The sequence below is a fragment of the Lacerta agilis genome, chromosome 14 (genome assembly GCF_009819535.1).
Source record: "Lacerta agilis isolate rLacAgi1 chromosome 14, rLacAgi1.pri, whole genome shotgun sequence".
Classification (NCBI taxonomy): Eukaryota; Metazoa; Chordata; class Lepidosauria; order Squamata; family Lacertidae; genus Lacerta; species Lacerta agilis.
Window position 1 is genome coordinate 21,874,640 of NC_046325.1, and position 19,192 is coordinate 21,893,831.

Consider the following 19,192-nt stretch of genomic DNA (forward strand, 5'->3'; position numbering starts at 1 on the left):
CATCACACAGAGCCCTCACTACCAATTTTAATTTGGTGGTTCGAGTATCTATCAGCAATACAGCTCTGTGGACATAACCCCTTCTCATGCTAACTCAGCAAGAATATGTATTTGTTAGGTTTTGCTGCTACTCCCACAAGATTCCCATGACTGCTATTTAGAGATCCAGCACTGGAGTTGTGTGGATAAAAATGCTGCCCTTAACTTCACATAGTCCAAAAACAGCTGCCAAGAGGATCTTTAAAGCAGTTTCAGTGAACAGCTTGGCTTTTTTTACTTATGGCAGACTAAACTGAAGGCTACAGGGAGATGAAAAAAATCCCTATAAATTTAAGCCTTAAAGTTTCAGCAATTCTTCTTTTCAGATCTTGTTTTGCCCCCCTGATTAGGGGATTGGTGCTAGATAGCCTATTAATTGCCTCTTTAATTTACCTTTCAGAATTACCCAAATGTCAGTTTCTGTTATTGCTTTAATTACTAGTTTCCTTCTGTTATATTTATTCCCACCTCCAAATAGTGCTATTTCACCAGTAAATAAAATAAAAGATCAGTAATCAAAACATCTTTCCTCAGAAACAGAAATTGTCAATGGAGCAGTTCTGAGAGACTATTCATGGGGTGATGAAATGGTCACCATTCATTTCCCAGGTGCAATTAATAGGAAGCAATTGAACAAGCTGAACTGCAAATAACAAACTTTTAACTGAATGGGACTTTCTTGGAGGTAAATATTATATGAGGATCTTGGCCACAGAGGAAGGGTGTTGCTGCATGATATAGTGCTATATTAGCATGCTGGTTTTAATTACCTTTTCAACTATTTAGAGAAAAAGCAATATGTCAGCTGTACCAAAGGACTTTAAAAGCAAAGAAACAAGAATGCTTTATGTTTGCAGCAGGCCAAGGCCTGAGAGTAAATATATGGATTTTTTAAATATGGTGAATGCAGGCAAAAATGGTTTGGCTTGTTAAAATAATGAATTATACAGGATATTATATGTATATTTATTGTACTGTATGGTTGATGAAATTTCTGTAATAAAATTGTTGCCATGAAAGAAGGCTTAATTCTATGATGCTTCTGCACACTCAAGTGTAATGCAGTCTTTGTGTAGGTCAGACCTCAGAGTTTGTGTACATTACACACAAGCAGGAAAATATTTGACAATAATGCTTTCCATTATATAACATTCTTTCATTTACATAGAAATAGGACACATCCGAGTCAACAAAAACATTACAGTATGTGGGAACAAGATCCAGGAGTGTTTGTGTCTGTATGTGAACTTTCTTGGTTTCTCTGGTCAAGACTCCATTAAGCTTGCCTACATCTTTTCACAACTAATTATTTTTCAAGATAAGAAATAAATCTCGTTGGGCAGAAGTTTGTTGGATGCTCACTGCATAGCCAAGTTGGACAACACAGAATGCTTAAAGCTTCGGCTCCTCCCCACCACAGTGCTGCTTCAGTATCTTCCTCAACCTATCCCAAAATGCAGCCTGGGCAGCTGGCTCCTGAGGCCAGTCTAGATACGCCTTCCTCTTCACCAGCTTTGCCAGACGATGATAGGCTGAGAGTCGGTATCTGGAGATGTGCTCCATGAACACTAGGATCAACGTATCCTCTCGCTCAGCCACAAGACGATATGTGGCCAGGGTCATCTCCACAGAACACCAGGAACTGTTGAGGGAATGGCGGCTGACAACACAGATGGTCTTGTAGCTGCTGTAAAGACTCTCCATGATATTGTCCACAATGGCCTTGCCCACCACAAAGTCCCGGTTGTGGAGACAGAGCTTCAGGAAGGGGGGTCCCTTCTGCTCCAGATTGGGCACCAAGTGCTGCAACACCCACTCCTGGTCCTGACTGCTGTAGGACACAAAAGCATCATACTCAAACCTCTGACCTTTTCTGTTATTCAGCAGTCCATGCCACCATGCTCTCAGGATGTAGATCAGGAAAAGAAGCTCTGAGCCACAAGTAGCTTTCAGGATGGGGAGTGAAATAAGGAGGAACAGCATCGAGGAGGTAGAAACAAAAAGGAGGAAGCCAAAATCCTGACTACAGTTCTGCTGTATGAAAGACAGATAGTTGCCTTTCTTTTCTCTCCTTTGGACATCCAGACAGTCTGCATGCTCCAGCCCAAATACATAAACCTCTTTCCTTCTGATGGCCCAGTCAATGAGCCAGGCACTTGAGCAGTCACACCTGAAGGTGACACTGGAGAAATGCAAGTAGCGGAGAGGCATTTGTCCTAGTATTTGATCCTGAATGTCACTGTCAAGTTCCAGGAAGGCCTCCTTCTCTAGCACGAGTTGCTTGAGTTTGCACTTTCTTCTGAAGAACTTCGCTGAGATGTACCTGATGTTGCTGTTCACCACTCTCAGGGCCTCTACTTGGGGCAGATCCATGAAGAGGGACTGCATCTCTGGCGCAGAGGAACCGTAAGGTTCTTCAGGCAGGTTGTGCACCTCAAGCAGTTGCAGCTTGGACAGATGTGACATGTTGAAATTCCATTCAGTATATATTGCTTCTAACTTATACTTATAAACAAGCTGCTCCAGCACAGGGAAAAGCAGATGGAGGGGCTTAGAAGAAACACATTCCAAAGCTGGCTCCCAATGCATCAATCGCACAGTGGGGAAAAATGTGTTATGAGACAAGTTGTAAAATTCAAAGCAGCCACTTAGAGTCATATTCTGCACTGAAGCAAAGTCAGACTGTGGCGGATTGTATAAGGCAATTGATGAAAAATTTTGCAGTACAAGACTTTCTACATTTATCACTGAGAATCTCAGGGTTTCTTCCCCTTCCTGCAAATTTGGAAAGCCTATTTGGAGTTCTCTTAAAAAAGCCAAACCCTGGAATGAATCTCTTTCAAACTGTGTGATGGGATTGTCACACAAGTCCAAAGAGACCAGGCTGGACAGTTTGTAGAAAGAGGCATTTGCAAGGTTGCGTAATCGATTGTTTCTCAGATTTAAAACCTTAAGTTGACCAAGTCTAGAGAAGGCAGATACTGGAATGTTCTCAAACCCACAGTCATTGAGTGAGAGTGTCTCTAAGTATGGCAGGCAGGAGAACGTAGTAGAGTGGGGACTTTTAAATCTGTTACCAGAGAAATCAAGAATCCTCAGCCGGGAGTTAAAGTTCATCTTCTCATACTCCAGTGGGCAAAGGTTCCAGTAAAGATTATTTCCAGAAAGATCTAACAGCTGGAGATAGAAGAGCTTATACAGAAGCAAGGGATCTACTTGCTCCATTTTATTATCCTCAAGTACCAAATTCTCCACAGAGTAGCAGCCAGGAAGCTCTTCACTGCTGAAGTTTTTGTAGTAATTCAATGAGAATGTCAGAGATCGGAGAGAGAAACGGGAGGCCAGAGCACAGACCTGAAAAGTCTGGTTCTCATGCATGTGGTGTGTCTTCTCCAACGAAAGTGAAGCAAGCTCTTTTATTTCTAAGGATAGAAGCTCACTGAGGGCCAGAGGAAAATGGCTAAGCACCAGGGACTGAAGTGAGCTTTTGTTCTGAGAATAAAGAACTGTTCTTTCCTGTAATTGAGAAGATGGGACCACAGAGCTTGATAAGTTAGGATGTTGCCTCAGATACCAAGAGCGGGGAAACCTCCCTATTTCACAGTTATCTACAGACACATGAGGCACTGATTGCAAAGATGGAAAAATGTTGAACAGCTCTGAAAATTGGCCTAAGCAGCATCTGGAAATGGAAAGTGATTTTAAGTGACTTGGAAGATTTATCCCTCGTTGTCCTGTGAGATAGATGCCCTTCATGTTCAAAGTCTGTAGTTGGTCTAATTGGTGGAAGGCTTGAGTTGGGATGGAGCTGTTGCTGCAGCCTGTATCTGAGTGGTGGATTGATAAGTATTGTAGCTTGTCCAGGCCGAGGAAAGCCCTGGGTGAGATAACAGGTGCCTTCAAATTGATGCTCAGGTGATTAAGTTCTGGAAAGGACGAGAAAGCTCGTTCATAAATGACAGCACTCCCTGAGAGACAAAGAGCACTCACCAGCTCAGGAACAGTAGTCAGATCTTCTTGCAAGGAGGTGACATTGCTGCAGAATGCAACCAGACCCGCATCTGAAGCAGAGAGACAGAGGGATAGGGGTTCAGATGTGTGTGGCCGTAGCCAGCCCTCAGTGATCTGACATTTGCTGGTGAGCGTCGCCTTGCAGAAAGGTGGGCTCAGAAACAGGTGGAGCAGGAAGATGCTGGCCACTCTTCTTGCTTCCAATTTATTCCAGCAGCTCCTCCAAAAAGGGCTTCCATCTCTCTGAAAGATATTTGGGAATCATACATTGTCCATCTAGTGATCACTGTTTTTTAAAATTTGCTTTTTTTTTTAAAGAGGTACTTGCGATGATCAAAACTGCCTACTCTTTGACATACAGACACTGGACCCTGTTATTCTACAATCCGCATTGGGGAATGCAGGGAATCTTTTCACGGAGGCACACTTTTTATACATATCTCTAATGCAGGGGTCAGCAACGTTTTTCAGCCGTGGACCGGTCCCCAGGCCTTAGTTTGCCTACCCCCTGCTCTAATGTAATGTCAGCAACATTAAAAATCTTGACACTTGTTTAAAGCCTGTTTAGTTATCATGATAATTCCCACAATGAACTCTGGAACTGAACTTTGGAACAAGTGCTAAGTGAAGGCTTTGCTGAAGCTTCTGCATCTCTTCAAAATCTCTTTGCTATGGCAGGTAAGTGCTTGAAACTGTTTTATATGTGCAGTGTAGTCACACTCTTATTAGTTGGTCTCCTCACTTCACTTTATTCTGAAGCCTTTTAAGAGTCTTGAATTAATATATACATTTGGTTTAATATTAGAGATCAGGTGCATACAAATTCACTCATGTATCAAAAAGCATGGGAATTTGAGATTAAGGCGCCCATCTTATGTAACATGGAAACATTACATATACTTGTTACAACTTGGCTCCATGAAAACAACCTTAACCTTGGTCTTTCCACCCCAATTTTCTTTCTTTAAAGTTTGGGGAATAACTGACCTTGCACTGGTATCCCTTAATTATTGAGGGAAGCCGTTTTGCCCTTGCTCCTGAAGTTTCCTCAGGACCTGGTGGCTGCTGCTTCTAGGCAGACATCTCAAGACATCTTTAATTATGCCCTGAGTTATTTGTACAGGTGAATAAATGGGCAGGTTCTCCTGTACGGCTTCATGTAAAGTTATGCCCAGAAAGGCTGCTTTCTCATACAATTCAGGACACCTTTGTTGATGTCTATAAGGCCAGCACTGTGTTTACCCCTTGTGGCATGAATGTCAAGACTTTCTTTCCTGATGGCCCATATTTGAAGCCTAAGACCAGCATTAGAACACCCACCCACCACAGCTATAAAGAGTTCATTAGCTAGTAGAGAAACACTGGTACAGCCTTATAAAATATATGCTTTCTATCTTATACACAAATTTGGTCCTGCATGTATGAAAAAGCAATGTGACCCTAAATAGTTAAAAGCAAGTGAATATATTAGAATGAAAGTGTAGTGAACTGTTGAGCATTGCTCAACTCCCATTAGCCTCAGCTAGCATGGCCAATGGTCAAGGTTAGGATCTGTACTCCAACAATATCTGGAGGGCCACAGCTTCCCTATCCCTGGATCGCAGGAGCTCTCTTTGTATGTGAAGGCTCACACAATGTCAGTTGTATGAACCATGGGAGTGTGGCTGTGCTCAGCCTACTCCCACATTGTGTCCTGGGCTGACCCCTCTTCAGGGCCGTCCTTAGCATATGCATCGCCGGGGTGCAAAGATCTTCCCAGCGCCCCCAAATTTAGTTAATTTTGTGTGCACCACGGCACCACTGAGAATGACAAGCGCCGTCGTTGAGTCTGACAATGCCACCGTTGTGAATGACAAGCACCACCGCTGACGTGGCACATCTTTGGTAAATGAGCGCACAAAGTCGAAAGTCCTTTAGTGAAACAGTAGGTATACATTTTCACAATACCTAGGTATATGTATTCTGTTTTTCTAGCTTGATTAAAATTATTTATTATTTCATAACAGGTAGATAGTTAAGAGCTGAAGCGGCTTCAGTGGCAGGCGCCTGGTGCCCCCCCCAGAATTCGGCGCCTGGGTGCCTTGCACCCCCATGTAAAGATGGCCATGCCCCTCTTCAGTACTGTTTATGCATTTGGTAGGCGCAACGTACCAAACTCATGACCTGCGATATGGAGGTGGGATGAATATGTGTGGGCCAACTCTCTTGGCTCATGCAATTAACATTATGTGGGCCTGAACACTCAAATAGGAAACTGGAGAAGCTGTTGCTTTGCCCCTTCTTTTTCAGTTACTCATTGATAAAGTGGTGATAATTTGGTGGGTTTGGGTGAAAAACTGAAGCTGTTGAGGCACCTCAGACACTGTATGTATGAGACATGGCTTGAATCCTGTCCCTGGTCTAATCACCTGGTGCACACCCTAGAATCATTTTGAAATATGACCCAGCAGGAGATGAGCAACTATTGTACCATGGCATTGTCACCATACAGACCATACCACATGCACACAAAGACAAAGACACACTCCTGAAAATCACACCATGATGTTCTCTACCTCTAAGGTGTTCATTTGAACCGTCTAATAATACCCATTCAAATGGGGGGAAAGTCAGCTATTATCTGTGTGGGTTCTCCAGGTTGCACAGAATACATTGCTATGAAATTATAAGCCCATTAAAAACTAACCTAGAGAAAAAGGGAGAAAAAACCAGTTAGCAGTACCTCTTTGCTTCGCCATCCTGGTGCAAGAACTGCATGTTTAGCCATTCTCTTTTCTAGTATTTCCTCCCCTGCTCCTCAAACTAACTTCTCTCCCTAAGTCTCAAACAAGTAGTATCTCCACTGGATAAACTTAGTTACAAAGGGTGTAGCAGATCTCACTACTCCTTCCACTTCAGGACACAATTCCTCTTTCACTCTTATTACATGCAATTTTCACATGCAAGTTAAGGCAGTTATTTAAAAACTGGAACTCTATGCAGAAGTGAGAATTTACTAGAATTGTGCCTTTCCTACTTCTTCATCTAGAAGAAGCCTTTTTATGTGTTTTTCCTTTGCAAACCACAACTACATGAAGCGTCTTTGCATGTTGCTGCTTAGAGGTAAGTGACTTATGAGCAATGGTCTTGCACACTTGTGGATGGGAATCCCTGCACCCCACAGGTTGCCTGTGTTGTCATTTGGACAGTTCTCATGGGACATTCAGCTAGGAACTGTTGTAGAATAGAAAGGGTGGAAAAGCTTGAAGAACAATGCTCTATAACTTGGGCTTGGACAGTATGGCCAGATGGGAGCAAAGGGTTAGGGTTGGGTTGACATGGGCTTTGCATGTAAGCAAGCTGTGGGAAAACACTCTGAGATGAAAGGGTGGTGTTGAAGGAAGCCTTGATATAAAGGAAGAGCTTCTTTGCTGTGGTATGGCTTAGGGACAAAACTGGGAATAAGTCATTAGATTCTGGAAGATGTGTGGGGCAATACCAGAACTTCCCTTGCCCTTTCTGAGGCCCCAAAGGAGGACTTCTGGGTGACTCTGAAAGAAGTTATGTTCTGTGATAGTCACTTTGGACCTATTTAGACACCCACTTTCCTAAGGAGCAGGAAGTTTCAGGAGCAAGCTGTTTCCTTTGGAGGAGAGATCACTGGAAAAAGCATTGTTACTGCTTCTGGCTACTCATTTTTCTTTCTAAAGGAAGATTATGGTTCAGTGTCCCAGGATGTTTGTTTGTTTGCTTGCTTGCTTTCCTCAATGGGAGCTAATGATAAGGAGATATTTGAGGACTGATGGTTGCTTCTGCATTACTGGAACCACCATCCTTTGTTTGCTCATTTTTTAATGGCGCATCTGAACAGTGTCACTGCTATAGTGTTGATGTCTAGTGTTTTCCTGTATGGAATAGTCTTTTTCAAATGCAATTAGTGACAATGTTGTTCTGCAAGAAAACACAATTGCAGGACCAACTGCTGTTGAGTATTTTTAGAATTCCCGTGCCTTTAATTCTAAATATCCCATGTGCAGGTCTTGCCAATTTCATTGATTTCTGCTTTCTCCTGATCAGTAATGAATCAGTTACTGGTTTCCTTGCATATGTTTCTTTCCTTTTGTAACAAAATAGTACAATTTCACTATTACAAAAAGAGAGGGAGAATGAGCAGTTGAAACTTCCACCCTTCGTAGGGGAACAGAAACAGATGCCGGTACAACTGAGGGTTCGTCCACTCTTCTGCTTATCCCATACCTAGAAAGCATGGGTCCAAGCAGTTCTTCATTTATCCCATATTTCTGGGCACGGGTCTGACCGATTTTCCACTTGCCCCACTGCTTTCCTCTGGAAAACCCACTGTTTACCGCTAGATTGAAGCAAATGTCAATCCCGAGAAAGCTTGGTTGACGTTTGCTGCAGTTCAGTGGTATACAGTGGGTTTCCCTGGAGAAAAGTATGGATGAGCTCTAAGAAAGACTACTGAAGATGCAACTAAAAGGACATTTATCACCAATCTCCCTGCTGTGATCAAAATAAAGAGTTAAATTGAAAAGGACTTGCAGTCAGCACATTTGCAATTAGGACCGGAAAGGGGATCTGCCGATCAGGACTTAATTGTGAATCATTATTTTTTTTATTGTGTGTAAAGGGATGCGTGTTGATGAATAAAATGTAATATTGCATTGAGCTGTGTAGAACTTTTAATTTCACCCATGTAATTATGGGAAAGCAATGTCTCTGCAGCACTGAGTGGCTTTAGTGTAGAAGCAATTTTTGTGTGTGTTTTAAAGAGCATTTCTAGAACTTGGGAAAATTACACCTCTGCAGCTCTGAGAATGGGGAAGATGTAAGGCATTTGTTTGTGAAGAAATAGTTTTTTTTTTCTTTTTCATTTTGCAGTTTTGAAAGAGGGAGAGTATGTGTACAGAGTTTGTATTTGCAGTCAGTTAAGACTGGGGGCAGGGTGCAACCTGGGAGGCTGCCTTGAGGGGATCCTTGGGGATCCTCTGTCTTTTCGGAGTGATTCTTGGCTTCCAATTAGTGTATATACTTTCCATACATTGGTAAATAAAACAAAGAAAGTGCTCCAAACACTGAAACATTGTAAATATTACAAAAATGCCTGTGTTCTCTCATCCAAAGGTACTCAAATTTAGGTAGAGATGCCCTTGGAACTTCTCACAGCTTGAGGAAACTCAGGGGTAAGCAACAGTATTTTTTTTGGTAACGTTTGATTATTTACAAATATACACAGGGATATGGGGGGGGGGCAGGCGGAGAGACCAAAGAGGGGATTTCACATCAGTCCCCCAGAGACAAGCACTATGCAGCCAGCTCTGACTCCAGAATGACTGCTCCTCTTAACCAAGCAGGAAACTTATTCATTGTTGCTTAATTAGTTGTTTCTTAATCTGCCACACCTACATAGACATCAGAGCCCATTAAGCCATCAGGGCCCATTAAGCCAAGAACATACTATAACAGGAGTGAGGAGCTTCAGGTCCAGTGGCTGAACATGAGCCTCCAGTCCTCACTATCTGGTACGTAAAACTCTCTCCAGGCCACACCCCTCATTGGCTCAGCCTCACAATACTTTTGCCTGGCTAGGATTGTTCTTGAACTCTGATAAAAGCCGCTTACCTGAATCAAAGGTGAGTGGTGGTTGCGGTTTGTTTCAGCTTCCCCTCTTCCCTCTGTGGAGGAAAAAAGCCTCTTTGTAACAGCTGGCGATTGGGTCCTCCTCTGGTCAGCTGCTATGAATGGCAGTATAGCCCACCAACAACAGATTTGAACTGCCCAATCAGGGGTAGGTTGGGGGCGGAGCCTGGGTACTGGACCAGAGTGTGGAAGTCTTCATTCCGGTCCACCCCCTGGAAATATAAGCCGACTGCACCTGAGTATGGTACATTGTCTTGTCCAGTTTGTTTAAATGTATTGTTGTCTTCACTCACATTCAGTGAGGGGTGCTGGGAGTGGGTCTGCAATGCCCCTTGCTTGTCTGGATGAAGGATAGAGCCGCTGGCAGGTGTGTGTGTATTAAACTAGCCTACTGTAAAGGTAAAGGTACCCCTGACCATTAGGTTCAGTCGCGGACGACTCTGGAGTTGTGACGCTCATCTCGCTTTATTGGCCAAGGGAGCCGGTGTACAGCTTCCAGGTCATGTGACCAGCATGACTAAACCACTTCTGGCGAACCAGAGCAGCGCACGGATACGCCGTTTACCTTCCTGCCGGAGCGGTACCTATTTATCTACTTGCACTTTGATGTGCTTTTGAACTGCTAGGTTGGCAAGAGGAGGGACCGAGCAACGGAAGCTCACCCTGTCGTGGGGATTCAAACTGCTGACCTTCTGATTGGCAAGCCCTAGATTCTGTGGTTTAACCCACAGTGCCACCCGTGTCTGTGCAAAGGTTAAAATTACATGAGTTGCCCCACCCATTACTGGCATGTGGTCCTTGTAAAGTTGCTTAAAATGAAACATCCCCCATTCAAGTGCTAAACTATTAAATTTCAAACTGGGTTAAAAAAAACAACAACCATAGACCTCCTGGGCTTCTTTGAAAGCTTATTAAATTCCTAATGGAATCTAATGGCAGACAAGCTTTCATAGAGGAAAGATGACTAATGAGGATGATGATGATGCTGCTGAGGCTGAACAAACTGAACTCCAGCTGTTTGTTTTTCTTTGCCAGGTTACTTGGCACCTCTAAGGTGATCAAAATTCTTCAGCTGTGGAAAGGAGGCCAATGCAACGGAGAGGAACAATGCTGCCCGTCTTGATGCTTTTTTCCTTGGGACAACCATTCTCCCTTGCTTTGATGAACCTAAAATGCTATACCATTGAAGGGTCACTGAGGCCTTATGTGGTGCGTCGCTTTCCCAACTGCTCCCCACCTAATGGCACCAGGCTGATAGTGAACTGCCAGAATGTATGTTCCTTGCCAGAAGACATCATCACCGTCCCCAAGGAGGTTGAAGCACTCTGTCTCTCAGGGGACATTAAAGTCTTGGAAGCGCAAACCTTCCAAGCTTTTCCAGAACTCCACTATCTGAGAATCATGATAAAGAAGGATGTTGTTATCTCACCCAGGGCTTTCCTAGACCTGGATAAACTGCAGTACCTTTTCATCGTATTCCAAAATCTTCAGTCTTGTTCCAAACTCATAGATATTTGTGAAACCTTCTTCCCTATGCCCTCCCTTCAAACTCTGGTCCTAAGTGATGTCAGTCCCACAGGAGGAAGTATAACACTGTCTCATCAACTCCAAGTACTCTCTGTTTCTAGATGCAGCTTGAAACACATTTTGGAGCTGCTCCGCTTCTTCTTCTCATTGAAGTCATCACCTCAAGGGTCTGTAAATCAACTCATGCCAGATTCTTTTTCTTCCTCTTTGTCTCAAAAGCAGCACCCTAGCAGCTTGGCTCCTGCTGTCCCTACCTCATGGTCTCAGAAAGAGGGAAAGAGTCCTGAAGGCCAAAACAGACGTTTTCTCCAGACCCTAAGATGGAGCTTTTCCCCTCTGACTCTGAGTGAGATCCTAGCATTAGAAATAGAAAAACTTGACTCCCTTTCACTGGAAGACACCAACCCAAGGATCAAGAGCCAGACCTTCCCAGTCTGTCATTTGGCTTCCCATTTCTCCCTCTGTTCTCTGTCACTGTCCCAGATATTTTTCAAAACCTTTGATGCTGTAGAGTATAATGCCTGTAGCTCTCTGGAGAAATTGGCGCTTGTGTGGAACCAACTAGAATATGTAGATTCTTTGATTCTATACAAAATGCCCCAGCTCCAGCTTTTAGATCTTTCTCAAAATAACCTCCACTGGGGCCTGTGCCCACCAGTATATAAGAGGATGAATTTCACCTCTAAGCTGCAGATTATGAATTTCTCAGGAAATAATATCAGCAACCTCCAAGCCTACGCCTTCTCCTGCCTACCATATTTACAGGAGCTCTTACTCTATAGGAGCAATATTGAAAGGATTGATTCACTGGCATTTTCTGGACTTCATCAACTTAAAGTACTAAATCTGGAAAACAACTGCATTAATCATTTGGCAAATCATTCCTTTTCCTCCCTCTCCAGGTTGGCCTTCTTGAACCTGAGGCATAACCCAATTGAAGTGCTGACAACATACTCCTCTCGAGGTCTCAATATGCTGAGAGAACTACGATTTGGTTTTATAAATTATGGTGACCTGGATGTGGGCTTTTCAATCCCTGGCCTTGAAAATCTTGAACTTCAATCCAAATCCAGAGTTAGGTTTAGAAGACAAAGCATTGATATGTTTTCCACTTTGGAGAAATTAACACTCACGTGTAGTCAGGTTGAAGTGGACTTGTGCAAATCACCCTCTTTCCCCAAAGTAAAGGAACTTTATTTGTCAGGATTCATTTTTTCCTGTAACACCTCTAGGTATTTTTTCCATGATTTCCCTCTCCTAGAAAAGCTTCACCATAGGGTTAACATACAGGGTTCTTACAGGGGACATTTCAACTTTTCCCATTTATCAAACCTAAGGGTCTTGGTGGTTTCTAACCTTGCAGATGCAATTAAAGATATTCCTAAAGCTGATGCTCAGTATCTCTTCCAGAACCTCACTCACCTGGAGGTATTGCACTTGATGGAATCGGGCCTGGAATATGTATCCCCTGTTTTATTCCGGGACATGAAGAGTTTGCAGCTTCTTGTGTTGCAAAGTGAATTAATCCTTACCCTAGATGCTAGCTTTCAGGATCAAATGGGGCAACTAAGGTACTTTCACCTGAACACAGGCAACTTTGGGTGCTACTGTTCCAATGCCTGGTTTGTCAGCTGGGCATCAGGAAAGAAAGACCTTTTTGTATCTATTATATACCCATTTAGGTGTCAGCAACTGACAACGGCATTGAAATCTCAGATGTTCTTACAATTTGTTGAGCACAATTGCATCCTGAAGATAGACTTCATTCTCTTTATGGCCACTTCCTCTCTTATCCTCTTCCTCATGTCATTCCCATTGATTCATGTCACCTGTGGTTCAGAGCTCTTCTTCCTCATCTACGTACTACGAGGCTGGTGGCATAGACTGTGTAGTGAAATAGGGAAAGGCAAGAGGTTTGAGTATGATGCCTTTGTGTCTTACTGCAGGCAGGACCAGAATTGGGTCCTTCAGAACCTGGTACCCAACCTAGAGTGCAATGGTCCTCCCTTCCTGAAGCTCTGTCTACACAGTAGGGACTTTGTGGTGGGCAAGGCTACTGTGGACAATATTATGGACAACCTCTACAGAAGCCGGAAGGCCATCTGTGTGATCAGCCCACACTCCCTGTGCAACCATTGGTGTTCTCTGGAGTTAAGCCTGGCTACATACCGACTCTTGGCAGAACCAGATGACACACTGATTCTGGTGTTCTTGGAACGTAGGTCCAGGTATCAGCTTTCATCTTACCATCGGTTGGCCAAGCTGGTAAAGAAGAAGACCTACATAGACTGGCCTAAGAAGCCAACAGCTCAGCTTGCCTTTTGGGATAGGCTGAGGAAAAGTCTTAAGCAGCCCTGTGGTGATGAAGAGGTGGCAATCTGAAGAAAGTGCTACCATAAATCTCTGAACTGTAGTTATAACTGCCAAATCTGCAAGATTAGGACACTTATTCTATTCAGCACCGTCTGTCATTTCCCCCATGCCCCCCTCCCTGAAACAGCTTCAAAGTATTTTCTATATAATGTTTGCTCCATAATTGTTTCCAATATTTCAAATGAAGATATAGTTGGGATAATGCCATGATTACTAAATAATAATAATACTCCCCCTATCCCTTTATTTCCTGGTGTCTTTTAGCTCTCTTGTGAAAAAAGGTAGTTGAAACTTTGCTTACTAGTAATTTTAAAAAAGGATTTTAAAAATCTTAGATTTTGAAACTGAATACTGAACTTGGGTAGAATCTATAAGAAGATCAGGTGAAGCAAAGCTAAGGGCCAGTCACAATGATCAGAGTAAAGTGGTAAAGCTTGGCTTGGATGAGACCTCTTCAGAGGGACCAATGAGCCTTTCTCCTATATGAAGTACCCCAGGGAATCAGTTATTTGTATTGGAGATAACCCTGAAGAAAATTAATTTCTTAAACAGTCTCATGCACTTGTCATCTCTGAAAACTCACATCCAGCGCTGTTTCCCCTCTCCCAGCCAGTGTTCCAGAAGTGTACCTCACAAAAACAGATCTAGAAAACCCTGTAAAAATAAAAGGAGAAAGGAAAGGAGAAATATTCCACTCTGGAGGTCCACACCAGACCTCTTCTACTGCAACCCTTCACGTGAGTTGCTTAATGTGGACAACAAAACCTGAAATAACACACTCACTGCTTTCCCTCCCCTGGAGATATGGGAGTCTTACCTCACATATGAAAAGGCCTACTGCCATCTTCTGGCACAAAATAGTATAAAGTCTTTATTAGCAAAGAGTGGGCAAGAGGAATGTTTGTCTCGCACAGCGCAATTCTTAAATTCTTTGGTTCATAGTGAACACCTGGTAATCTTCCCAGACCTTGTCTGAAGTTGTGCTATGCCAAAATCTGCCCTCCATTTCCTCCTCCCACCTTCCTGTGAAATAAGTTTCCATTTCTGTCCCTTTGCCAGGGCACCTTTGGATTTGGGTGGGTGTGGGGTTTTGAGCTTATCATTCCAACTAAAGGTGGTATGAGTGGGGGCATCTTTCCAGTCAGTATTTCTTCACCATTCTGTGACCTCCCTGGTTATCTCTGCTTCCTGACCTGGAAAAGACTCACAAGAGGAGTTACCTCATGTCTTCCTCCAGGCTTTAACTGCAGCATGGGAACCTGAGAACCTGGGAAGTGCACTGGTGCAGAATGCAGTGCACTGGTGATATGATTTTAGAAGGAAAGAAAGGACTCCTTGGTGTTACAGGAATTTTTATAATGATTTTTTTGGGGGGGGGTTGTCACTCCAGCACGCAGTGTGTACCCCCCCCCTTTGTTCACAAACAATGTCTCCTCAAAGCACCACATAACGCACAGCCAACGTTGTTCTGCTCTGGGAAAAGATGGCTACCGAAGGGGGGGGGGACTTGGGAAACAACCATAATCCCTGAAACCTGGGATCAGGTACACAGCAGCCTCTTGCATAAGAGATAATCACTGGCATCCCTGCAAATGGGTGCCAGACAGGTACCCATCCAGCAACCCATCCAGGAATGGATTAAGTCAGGGGTCAGCAAACTTTTTCAGCAGGGGGCCAGTCCACTGTCCCTCAGACCTTGTGGGGGGCTGGACTATATTTTGAAAAAAATAAAAATGAATGAATTCCTATGCCCCACAAATAACCCAGAGATGCATTTTAAATAAAAGCACACATTCTACTCATGTAAAAACACGCTGCTTCCCAGACCATCTGCAGGGCGGATTTAGAAGGCGATTAGGCCGGATCCGGCCCCCGGGCCTTAGTTTGCCTACCCATGGATTAGGTTCTTGGTCAGGACAAAGAGGTGTGATTAACTTGGTAGGGGAAACCAGGAACTTGTAAATATTTATTTTGTCTTACTTGATGTGAATGAGGTGGAGGTCAGGGGAAAGATGGGGGCAAACCTGATGCTCATGTTTCTGTCACCAGACTCTCCCAATTTGTGATGTATATGTGATGTATGCACGATGTAATTTTAGGGGTGTTGTGGGTATCTTTGTAAAACTGATAAAAGTGGGATTCAGATAGGTAGCTGTGTTGGTCTGACACAGTCGAAATAAATAAATAAATAAATAAATAAATAAATAATCCAGTAGCACCTTAGAGACCAACTAAGTTTGTTCTGGGTACAAGGTTTCATGTGCATGCACACTGCTTCAGATACTGTATCTGAAGAAGTGTGCGTACACACGAAAGCTTATACAGTGGTCTCTGGTTACAAACTTAATCTGTTCTGGAGGTCCGTTCTTAACCTGAAACCGTTCTTAACCTGAGGTACCACTTTAGCTAATGGGGCCTCCCGCTATGCAATTTCCATTCTCATCCTGGGGCAAAGTTCTTAACCCGAGGTACTACCTCCAGGTTAGCAGAGTCTGTAACCCAAAGTATTTGTAACCCGAGGTACCACTGTACCCAGAACAAACTTAGTTGGTCTCTAAGGTGCTACTGGAATTTTTTTTTAATTTTTTATTTATTTTGATAAAAGTGGGAGCCATCCTTTGTTCTGGGCTTCTCCCTGCTCCACCCATGTGGTAGGTGGAAGTCCTGTTGCAACAGTCCTTTAAAATAAAGACCAGGACTACTGGCTGCTGTTTACCTCCTACATTCCTGGCTGGTGTCTTTGTTTGGCAATCCAAGTGAGCCCAAGGATTTTCCTACAACATTGGCCTCCTCAGAAGTAAAGGTAGGCATGGCAGAAACAACAACCCTGCTCTCTACCCACGAGAATTTGATTAAAGTTTCTTTTCCCCTTTGATAAGTTTATTTTCTCATTGATCAATGGAGAATGGACAACTGCAGGATAATGGTTTGGCACAGAACTAGTTTGAATGGTAGGCTGGAATAATCCCAGTGCAGTTCTGTCAGGTCTATCCCTTGAAATGTTTAATGTTTTATTATGTTTTCATATATGTTGGAAACTACCCAGAGTGGTTGGGGCAACCCAGTCAGAAGGGCAGGATACTACTACTACTACTAATATGATGATGATGATGATGATGATGATGATGATGATGATGATGAAATAAGATATCCCTATTTTCATTGGAGAAATGTTGGAGGGTATATGTTCACCACTTCAGAACATTCATAACACCAAAGTTACAGAAAGAGAGAACTGTTGTTCTGGAAAGAGTAAGCTTATTTAATAATAATGACTAGTAAAGGCCCTTCAGCATAAGGCTAGTCAAGTCTCTGAGGGCTTCTCCAACAAGGAAGGCCAAGAGGTGTGTGTACGTGGCACCATCTAGTAGAAGACCATTCACACTAAGAGGGGCGCTTGGATGAACAGGGGTGTTCATTCCCACTGTTAATGGTCGGTGTGGCTTTGGATGCTGATAGCCTGGGAGTAAAGCCAAAAGATTCCAGAGCCATGAGCTCCGAAGAGATTACCTCAGAGCACAAGAGGCCCTGTCAGTCGGCAATGGCAGCAGCTGGCTTTACTCGAGCTGGCAATTGAAAAAAGGATCCTAAAGGGAGTTGCTAGTCTGCCCCCATAGTTCTCTCATCTTCTCTCCACCTGCTAGAAGGGGAGGTGGGGGGGGGGAGCTGGTAAAAGGGTAGATGAGGGGAGAGGGCCTCACTGTCCGTTTGAGATTTATTGCCAGCAGGAGGCAGGAAGAATGCTTTGAAATGCTTCAGAAGGGGGATGCCCTGCCCCATCTTCTCTGAGGTGAACTTAGGAATCCGGTCCTACGTACAAGGCTATGCTAGCTATAGAAGGCCATTCTTTAGGGCTTCCTACCATTGCATGTTTGAAACATGACACTAGTAGTTAAACCTCTACATCACTCTTACCCCCTCAGTGGCAAAATGAACCCTGAGCTCAAGTCACCTGTGGAGCTGCAGGGAAGCATTCTGGTCCCATCTGTCAGCTAAGGGACGCTTGAATTGTGTGATTTCAGGATTTGCATACTGTAGTCTGTTGTAAGCTGCCTAGAGGACCATTCAACCAAACGACAGAATACAAATCTTGTCACTAATTAAACAAAACCCAATTAATATGTAGATTAACTCCACCCCTTTGCCCCATACAGAAATAAAATAACTTTCCCATGCCACCTCAGCTCATTCTTGTATTTTTCATTTGACTACCATTTTAAACAACTAAACTAAATAAAAGCGCACATAATTATTTCTACTATAACTTATCAATGAAACAAAACCTTGGAAGGTAAATTTAATTCTCTATATATAGACCCATAAACCTATATGTCACTGTTGGGCTTTAGGGTTTGGCAGACACCATCACCCCACCAAATTACACTGACCCTAGGGTTTTTCTTTGTTTCTATTCCCAGATCAAATAGTGGCTAGTGTGTTGGACTAGGGGCTCATCCACATGTCTGCTTGCTTCCCTGCTTTCCACTGGGAAAAAGGCTCAGGACCGCAATACTTCAAGGACGGCCTCTCCTCGTATGAACCAACCTGGACCTGGACCCTGTGATCATCACCCGCGAACCTCCTCTGTGAGAGGTCTGGGAGATGACAACACAAGAACTGGCCTTTTGGGTGGTGGCTCCCCGCTTTTAGAATGCTCTCTCTAGGGAAGCTCGCCTGGTGCCTATGTTACATATCTTTAGGTGCTAGGCAAAAACATTCCTCTTCCCTCAGGCCTTTGGCTAATTAAACCATCTATGGCCTTTTAAACTGTGGGGTGGGGTTATTGTTTTTGTTTGTTACGATGGTATGTATTTTTGTGTTTTTACACCCTAAACCATTTAATTAATGGGCCATTCCATTGTCACGGGTGGGACACTTTGACCATGTTTTTTGGTATTCACACATGTGTAACAATGTAAATATACATAAAAATTAACAACCAAAATTTAAACTTTGTTCTTAATAAGATACTGAACATTTTACTAATGTTTTATTATTTTTATGGATATTTTTGACCATTTTATTAAATGTTAAAAGTGTTGTCACGGGTGGGACAAAAAAAGGACATGGAGCTTGAGATAAGTTTGATTTATGGAAAAACTCTGTGAGTTAGGAGGTGACTCAATGATAAACTCAGCATATCTGTTTAAATCAATGTTTATTGGTTACAACTATGCAATCAGGAATTAAGTTTAAGAAATTTAATGATACAAAATTAAGGAAAAAATGCTGTCACGGGTGGAACAATCATCAGAAAACTTTTAATTTGAACACTTCTGTGAAGACTACGTGGGTGGACTTTTGAAAAGAAGGTCCATAAAATAAACTTCTTTTGTCTTTAGCTTTTAAAAAAATGGTTAGACTGCACGTTTGGAATCTTCCTCACCAAAGTCCAGTGCTCATCTAGCATTCTTATCAGGCTCATTTTTCACGGAATGGCCCTAATAAATAGTTATAACAGCCTGCTCTTCACTGCTGAATCAGAGCAAACGACAATAGGGTTTTCCACAGACTGAGTCTGCGATAAAGGGCAAGTTTCCATTTGGGGCAAATGGAAAACCACTCTTGGACCTGGGCCTAGTAGAAAGCACTGGACATGCAG

The 19,192-nt window shown here is 43.2% G+C and overlaps 2 protein-coding genes across 3 annotated transcripts; one reads left to right on the top strand and one right to left on the bottom strand.

The window, feature by feature from the left end:
• Positions 1-656: 656 nt before the first annotated feature.
• LOC117058514 (toll-like receptor 12) lies at positions 657-9,743 on the bottom strand. Of its 2 annotated transcripts, none has more exons than XM_033169708.1 (2): positions 9,673-9,743; positions 657-4,293 (listed from the first exon to the last, which is right to left on the bottom strand). In XM_033169708.1, the coding sequence occupies exon 2, from the start codon at positions 3,793-3,795 to the stop codon at positions 1,432-1,434; it is 2,364 nt and encodes a 787-aa protein (XP_033025599.1). In that variant the 5' UTR covers positions 3,796-4,293; positions 9,673-9,743; the 3' UTR covers positions 657-1,431. The 2 variants fall into 2 exon arrangements, with proteins under 2 accessions (XP_033025599.1, XP_033025598.1); XM_033169707.1 differs by lacking the exon at positions 9,673-9,743 and adding an exon at positions 6,773-6,829.
• LOC117057648 (toll-like receptor 12) lies at positions 7,098-13,703 on the top strand. Its single transcript, XM_033168487.1, has 2 exons — positions 7,098-7,152; positions 10,726-13,703. Exon 2 carries the CDS (start codon positions 10,780-10,782, stop codon positions 13,597-13,599), a length of 2,820 nt encoding a protein of 939 aa, XP_033024378.1. The 5' UTR covers positions 7,098-7,152; positions 10,726-10,779; the 3' UTR covers positions 13,600-13,703.
• Positions 13,704-19,192: the final 5,489 nt, after the last annotated feature.